The sequence below is a fragment of the Psittacula echo genome (genome assembly GCF_963264785.1).
Source record: "Psittacula echo genome assembly, chromosome: 2".
NCBI classification, from domain to species: domain Eukaryota; kingdom Metazoa; phylum Chordata; class Aves; order Psittaciformes; family Psittacidae; genus Psittacula; species Psittacula echo.
Window position 1 is genome coordinate 63,253,763 of NC_137737.1, and position 8,319 is coordinate 63,262,081.

Consider the following 8,319-nt stretch of genomic DNA (forward strand, 5'->3'; position numbering starts at 1 on the left):
AAGCCCAAAGCTCAACAGCTGGCAGCTTTGCAACTAGCATTAACATGCACTGAAAAAGCTGTCTGCTACCTGTGTGGATGCCTAGCTGGAGCTAAAAGCAATTCCTCACCTTTCATAAGCATCAGATTTTCTCACAACTAAAAAAAAAAAACCCTAACAAAAGGCACACCTGTCTCTAAAAGCAGGTCACATAACCACGTTAGAAGAGGCAAGTATGTACACAGAGTTCTGAAGGGAGACTGTCCTCCCCAAAGCCTCCAACATCATCACTGAAACATTAGAGGCAGTAGAAAATGGTGGTCTAGTTTCCCCTTGCCATAGGTTTTGATCTGTTTTCATTATGCACAGGTCTCCCAAGTCTTCCCAGTCACACAGGGGTAATCAAAGAATAATGTATGTGCATTCTTCCCTACTCCTTGCTGAAAATTATAGACACTGTAATCACATTACTGAAAACCAATGTATAAATACAGAACATGTAAGAACATACGGCAGCACAGAATACTGTAAATATCTCTACACATACAGAACAGGGCTGCTTAGTTTCAAGGAAGGTAGAAGTTGCATTCATACGTGTATCTGGTTCAAGAAGCTTATTAAAACTACAGCACTCTTTTCCAAACTGTTGGGATTGTGCTTTTCGAAGATTTTTATAAGCCTCCAATGCAGACATACTTTATTTCTAAGTATTCATCAATGCCATATTTTGAGCCTTCTCGCCCTAAGCCAGACTGTTTTACCCCACCGAAAGGACTCTCCACTGATGAGATTATGCCTTCGTTAACACCAACCATTCCCACTTCCAGCTGTTCTGCAACCCTCCAGATCTGAGCTGGATCTTGGGAATAGAAATATCCTGCCACACAGAGATACAGGAATGAAAATGAAAACCAGGAAGAACAGTTGGAGAAGACTCTGAAAAAGAGACTTCTTAACATTTAAAAGCGTCATTCAGTAACACTAAAGCTCATAAAACTACAGAAACACACTTATCTGACAGAGGCATACCTGCTAAACCCACATTAGCTGCGTTTGCTATAGCAATAGCTTCTTCTTCAGTATCAAATCTGTCAATATAAAGAGAAAAAAACCACAAATGAGGTCTGCAGTTCATCTACCATCTTGCTGACTCACAAGCAGCAGCCTTATCAAATACAAGGTCAAGGTACAGGATTTTTCCTAAAGTTTATTTTAAACATCTAATTTAATTTTCACTTTGAAGCAGCGGAGGAGTTTTGACCACTTCTCTTCATTTAAACTGCAGGTAAGTAGTTAGGGTTGCCTTTATCCATGCTAGATACTCATAGCTAAAACATTTACTTCACAGAGGGCAGCCCACCAATTTCCCCAACCACACAAACACTCTTAACTATCAGAGAGAACCGTATGTTCTTCCATCACATCCAATTGCTCTGGATGTAGGCAGGAAAGGTTTTAGGAGAGAAAGAGAGCTCAAGATGATCCTGCATCAGAAAAAATTTAGGACTGGCAAATCACACGACAATCTGCAAAGTCCTGCCTCCTACTTCCTACCACAAATCATGAAGTTGATGAAGGTGTTGCTGTATGTACCTTTGCTTAACTGCTGATATAATTTAAAAGAATTCTCAAAAAATTGCTAAACAGATGCTAAAATTGGGTCAAGAGCGAGAAACAAACGAACTACACATCCAAAGTAAGTTTTCATATGTGTACCCCAGTCTTATTACAAGATCTGTGTGACTGTGCAAAAATACCTGTCGGTAAACTGTCGTTCAAACCTTATTTGTTTAAGATAATATTTAATATTTTAATTGCTATTTTTAACCTGGAAAATTAATAATCTTACTTGATAACTGGTGCTAAAGGGCCAAATGTCTCCTCTTGGGTGCAAAGCATTTTTGTTGTAACATTACTAAGTAATGTTGGCTCAAAGAAATTCTTCCCCAAGCTGTGCCGTTTCCCTCCAGTCACAATAGATGCTCCTTGAGAAACTGCATCATTAATGTGTCTCTCTACCTGAGGTATGCAAAACAGAAACCTCAAAGTCAGCATCTGGGAATGAACAACAGTGTATTTTCCACTGAAGAAATACTACTCTCTAGTATTAAAGATTTTGAGGAGAAGTTTATACTTTGCAGAAGACTGTTTGCAGTATTATTCAAAATTTCTCCTGAATTTTTATTTCTCTCAGTCTGACATAATCTCAGAGGTATATATTATGAGCATGATCCTAGTTTCATGGATATTAAAGATTCAGCTTTTCACGTTCACACTCTCACAGTGTATACAATTTCAGTAAAAGTTCTTGAGAACTGCTAGGAAGCAATCAGGACAAATTAGTTTCTCCTAAAGGAGGAATCTTTTTTTCCCTTAATGGAAATAAGGGAGTGATACATTAAGTGGCCACATCTGTTTCATCTACAGGTATACGCTGTCTTGGAGGACAGAACACACTTTTGGCTACACTGCAAATACATTCTAACAAAACAAGTATGAAAAAAGTGAAATATAAATTTCAAGTTACTTATAGATCATAGAAAGGAAATTCAGATGTGAAAAATAATTTATACCTTCTCTACTGCTTTTTCATTAATTAGTGGCCCTTGGGTAGTATTTTCATCAAATCCACTTCCAACACGTAGTTCTCTCTCTATGGCTTTAGCAAACTTTTCCACAAATTTGTCATGGATTCCCTTTTGCACCAGGAAACGGTTTGTGCAAACACAGGTCTGAAAACAAACACGAAAAGGAAAAACAAACAGTAGTTTATACTGTATTTAATCTATCAATTAATTAATTTTGGCCTTCATGCCACATCTTCAGGTTACTACAGTGGTCCATCCTCTACCTCTTCTCCGTCATCCTAAGCTGCTACTCAGCTTTGCCATTTCTTTCATCACCCCTCCCACTTTAGGAATACAACTTCGACAAGCTGTCAGCATGTGTCAGCATGAAAATGTAAGTCACTTCAGATTTTGTGAGTTCTGTTGAATGATACATGGATCAAACAAGTTCCAGAATATGCAAGAAGCACCCTCTAATTAGCAGTGCTGGACTGAGCAGCAGAACCTCAAATCACAGTTGGGGGGGGTGGGGTCTTTTTTCTAACTCCTTCACTAATTGAGTTTGCTTTCTTCATGGAATTTGATTCTAAGTGCGTTCAGCGGCCTATTCATTTGTGCTACCCCTTTGCTCTGGCCACATCCTATTTTGGTTGCTACAGTAAAAAGTAACAACTACTTGATCCTTCTATGCAGCAGCAGAGGTGTCTTTCATGTTAGATCTTATCCAGTCTCTGTTTGACCACAATTAATTAAATGTGGTCTAATTAATTTATTGCCAACAACAAAATGCTGACAAAATGCCTTATCACTTTTCACACTCTTGCAAGAGGTTCTAGTATCTTCCTTCTCAGTGACAGAACTGACTGCCATGTCAGGCTTGCTGATAACTGGCTTGAGTGCTCAAAGCTACATGTGACTTCTCATTGTGAAGTGTTCTACACTTAAACTATATGTACAGCTCTTCACTTCCCAGAAACAAGGACAAAAAGATTAGTCTTACCTGCCCTGAGTTTCTATACTTGGAAGCAAGGGCTCCTGCAACAGCACGGTCCACATTGGCACTGTCAAACACTATGAAAGGAGCATGTCCTCCAAGCTCCATGGAAACTCGCTTCACCGTGCCAGCTGCATGTTTCAGCAGTATCTGTAGGCAACAGAGGAGACACAGAAATCTGTACTTCTACCAGATGTGAACTGTGGAATCAAGAGATGAAAAGCAGTGAAAAACTAGCTCTGGCAGGGAATTAATCTGCATCTTCTCTCTAATGCTAGACCATCTGTTTTCTCCTACGACAAAAACAAGTACTAATTTCCTTCATTAAAATCTTCAGAGATTGAATTCTGGCCAGGAAATACTGGACAGAAGGATTTTCATCAACTTTAGTTCAAGTCAGGCTTTTACACACTAGTATTGTCACTGTTGTTTTCTCATTCTTTTCTTTTTGGATAACAAAAAATCTTGCCTACTCTTACAAAATTCTTCCAAGATCTGACAGAACTTGGTGTTAAGATCTGCCTCGATACCAGACTTTTTCATTCTGCATACAGCCATCTCATACAATCCCACCATCTTCTAGCAACACTCTACAGTTTAAAAGCTTATTTCATTAGAGATAGTGGTTACTGCTTCTTGACTAAGGTTGACAGGTGAGATTCAAGGGCATCACTTCTCTAATACTTTCAACTGCAGAAGCTGTTCCTGAACAATACCTTTGAAACTCAGTGTTCTTATTAGTATGTTGTCACCCTATGATATGAAACAATAGCATCTTGTACAGAACGGTTTATATTATAATTTAATAAAAGGCAGTTATCCAGACCTTGCACACAGGCATGCTTCTGTGAAGTACTGACACTGAAGTAAATAGGCAGTATCTCAAGAAGTACACAATTATTTGGACAATCTGTATACAGCAGCCAGAAAAGAAGGCATCTCTGTATAAAGACACATACTTCCCCCACTACCTTTCCAGCATAATCACCATAATATTCTTCAAGGATATTCTGTGCACTTATGTACCTTTCCTGTTGCTGTAGAGCCAGTAAAAGATATTTTGGCTACCAATGGATCAGTGCACAGGACTTCCCCTACAGCTGATGTCTGTTGTCTGGAACAAGGAACAACATTATACACTCCTGCTGGAATTCCAGCTTGGTTTGCAAGCTGCAACAAAAGAAATACAAAATTTGCATTATCAGTGCATTTTGCACAAGAAATAGTCACTAATGTTTACCATTTCAAAGAAACCAATCTCTAAGTCAATGAAAACTGTAAGTCCACAGCACAACAAGTAACAGATGCCACAGTGTCAAGAGAGTAGCCTCACTCCAGTTTAAGCTGGCTGTCAGAGTAACCAAAGATAGAAAGATGTTTTTCTTTGCTAAATGGCCAGGTCCTCTTTGAGGCTCTAGACCGTATTAGAGCAACTTTCAAAGATTCTTACTAAACTAAATCTCTAGATCAAGCCAGCTTGCCCTTTCTTCATATATGAAGCTGGCCACAGGTATCTTCAAAGCCCATCTTGACTCCCCATTTACAGGTTCAGTCCACTGCTACGGTAAAGCTTAGCATAAAAGCTCACCTCCCCAAGAGCTAATGCTGATAACGGTGTGTCCTCTGCAGGTTTCACTACCACTGTACAGCCAGCTGCCAGAGCTGCGCCAACCTTCCGGGTAATCATAGCGCTGGGGAAATTCCACTAGGATGAGAGAAAAAAGTACAGTCAAACTTGGGAAAATTTTGCCTTGTTTTTGCAGAAATACCTAACCTTTTCTGTAATCCAACAGATGTGCATTGTCCTAAGTGAGCATTACAGAGAAGCACGGCCAATCCAGGAAAAAGCAAGTACAGGGCAGAAATGAAACCTAACAGGAGTGTTTGCCAGGACTGGAGGAGCCACCAGACAGGCCACAGCCTCATTCTGTGGGCTGAGCGTAAAACCTTCCCATGATTTCAAAATGCCAGCTATACTTACTGGGGTTATGATGGCTGCCACTCCTACAGGCTGCTTCAGCACCAGGATTCTTCTGTCTTTTGCAGATGCTGGAATGATATCACCATAAACCCGGCGAGCTTCCTCCGCAAACCACTCCAGAAATGAGGCAGAATACAGGATTTCACCCTGTGCTTCCTTCAGAGGCTTCCCCTTTGATTAGATCAGATTAAAGAAACACTGTAAACAGCAGACTGAAGTAATATAAACAAATTCAAATCAACTGAAATCAGTTTCTGTTCTTTTTCAGAGTACTTTATAATCCCCTGTCACGTACACTGCAGTCTCCAAAAAGGACTATATGATTGCAGCAGCAGTAATTGTGTGGCTTCAATACAGTCATTGTAGAGACAACATTTTGTATGCTGTGCCTGGATTCTGCACCAGCCGCCAAGGAGGAGAAAAGTGACTGCTACGGCTGAACACAGGACACCTGCCCAAGACAAGGAGGCAGAATAGCAAATGTAGCAAGTCTTTTATTACAAACTTAGCAGTTAGCTGCTATTAGCATTCTGAGAAAGATGCAGATCATGGCACAACAATTACAGGTTTATGCCAGGGACATTTGTTTTGGGGCGTATTACTCTGGACTACCTCCAGGTCTGATCCTGTGGACTGAATTCCCATTCGCAGCTGGGACACCACAGAAGAGCTGCTCAAGTATCTCCCACCATGATTTTATCCAAAAGTATACCAATCTGTGAGCTCCCAGACTGCTCTGCTCTGCGATGCAAACCAAAGCACACTGAGTGAATTCAACTTGAAGACTTGCTTTAATAATCCTGCAATTTTTCGAAGTCAAGGAAAGTGAAAAAGCACAAACATGAACACCATGGTTTAGGTTGATGTATGCTTTCCTATATCATGAAGCAAAACATGGGTCTGATTCCTGCTGGATTGTTAGGTACTATTGTCATCGAAATAAAGAGACCGTATGTCAGAAACGTTTGAAACATTATCCACTGACATAACCGAGTGATGTGAATGCACACAATGTGTCTGCTAGGCTCAACTTTATGAAGTATTAGGGTGGCTAACCAATGAAATGCATACAGGGTGTTTTGACGTCTGCCCGTTTTGTTTTACTTCAGTGTTAGCATCAGTTTACTTTATTTCAGTGCCGGCACCCCTGTGTTACGTTTCCAGGAAGGCTGAATGCGAGCACGGCCAGCGCCCATGGCCGGTCAGAGGGGCAGCCGGCCCTGCTGCCCTACTCACGTTCTCGGCCGTGATGATCCTCGCCAGCTCGTCCTTGTTCTCTATCATCAGCTCGTACCATCTGCGGAGGCGCACGCTCCTCTCCTGGGGAGACAGAAGGCTGCCGTGGCTGCTGCCCGCAGGGATGAGCTTCTCCGAGGGGGAAGCGAAGCCCCGGGCAACCCCTGGGGTAGACCCACAGCCCGCCGGAGAGAAGGTGGCCCCCACTGCCCCGGACCTCCCGCCGCGGCCGCCTCCCGCCCCTGGCGGCGCTGGGAGCCTCGCTCTGCCCGGAGCCGCCTCGCTCTGCCCGGAGCCCCCTCGCTGCCCCGGCGGACGCCATGTTCCGCTGCCGCTCACCTTGGCGGGGAGGCGGCCCCAGGCGGCGCCAGCATCGTGAGCGGCCCGCACGGCCTCCCGCGCCTCGGCCGCCCCGCAGTCGGCCACTCGGCCCAACTCCTCACCGCTGGCCGGGTTCTGCACGGGGAAAACGGTGGGCGCTTCCACCCAGCGGCCGCCGACCAGGCCGCCCCAACGCACCAGGGAGGCGGGCAGCGCGCAGCTGCTGCGCCGCTGAGCCGCCGCCAGGCCTGGGGGCCGCGGGGGCAGGGAGAAGAGGAGAAGGCGGGCGGCGGCAGCCCGCAGCTGCACAAGGCCTGCCATAGCCGCGCACCGGTGACAGGCGGCGGGGCCCGGGCCCAGCCTGCCCGCGCCGCCCCGGAGGAGGAGCTGCGGAGGGGCCGAGCCAGAGGCGGCTTACTCGGCGGGGCACAGCGGCAGGCTGCGTAGGGGTAGAGGATAGCGTTTGGTCTGGTGTCGGAGTGGTGGGGGTATGACAGTTGGGAATTACTGCTTTCCGGAGCCCGCTTTCTCTTAACCCCATCGCGACCCTATCCAGAAGGAGAGGGGGGAATAGTGCTTGATGGCTTAACCGCAGGAGCACCCACCTGAAGGAGGCTGTGGTCGCAGTGGGCCAGTGGCCCTTTTCTCCATCCAGCGGGTCCCATGGTGGCATCGGGCAGTCTGTGACACGAAGGCCATATGAAGGCCCTGCCCGGTGCCACCATGTTGCTGGGGACTGGCGTGGCTGTGCCACATGTCCCAGCTGTGCCCTGGCATGGTGGCAAGGTCAGGTCTGCATGAGGGGTGGCTGGGAGCTGCAGCACACCCAGCCTGTGCAGTCACATAAAAGTTCATGGCAATGCGTGTGGCAGGAGTGCTGCCATGATTTCCTCCATCATCAGCTGGTGTTTCTGTCTGGGTATGACCCAAGCATATGTGTGCAATGTGCTGTCAGCTCACCAAACTTAGGACTTTGTGTTGCCTACAACTTGGGAGCTAGTGTGTTTCTACTAATGTTCCATTGGCAACTGGCTTTAAGTTTTCGTGAAATCTGACACAATTGTTATAAGGGAAGTGCACCATCAACTGGACAAACTGGGAGGATGCTCTTTGCCGTGCTTTATATGTTAACAGAAACCTCACTTCTGTGCAGTGATGGCAGTTACACTGTCCAAATTCCACAGGTGGGAGAACACCTATAGATTACTCAATTTTTTATATATATATATAAATTATTTAAT

General features: G+C 44.8%; 1 protein-coding gene across 1 annotated transcript; it reads right to left on the reverse strand.

The window, feature by feature from the left end:
• Positions 1-597: 597 nt before the first annotated feature.
• ALDH5A1 (aldehyde dehydrogenase 5 family member A1) lies at positions 598-7,414 on the reverse strand. Its single transcript, XM_080611526.1, has 10 exons — positions 7,097-7,414; positions 6,758-6,841; positions 5,522-5,692; positions 5,129-5,245; positions 4,567-4,710; positions 3,547-3,690; positions 2,553-2,711; positions 1,829-1,998; positions 1,009-1,067; positions 598-856 (listed from the first exon to the last, which is right to left on the reverse strand). Exons 1-10 carry the CDS (start codon positions 7,397-7,399, stop codon positions 651-653), a joined length of 1,557 nt encoding a protein of 518 aa, XP_080467652.1. The 5' UTR covers positions 7,400-7,414; the 3' UTR covers positions 598-650.
• Between the last annotated feature and the right edge of the window lie 905 nt (positions 7,415-8,319).

Bases quoted from the DNA above. Each gene is read 5' to 3' on its own strand.
- ALDH5A1 (XM_080611526.1), bottom strand. From the start codon at position 7,399: ATGGCAGGCCTTGTGCAGCTGCGGGCTGCCGCCGCCCGCCTTCTCCTC. The intron at 6,842-7,096 runs GTGAGCGGCAGC...CTGTCTCCCCAG, and splicing joins GGGGCCGCCTCCCCGCCAAG to GAGAGGAGCGTGCGCCTCCG. The intron at 3,691-4,566 runs GTACATAAGTGC...TGTTGCCTACAG, and splicing joins GCTCTACAGCAACAGGAAAG to ATACTGCTGAAACATGCAGC.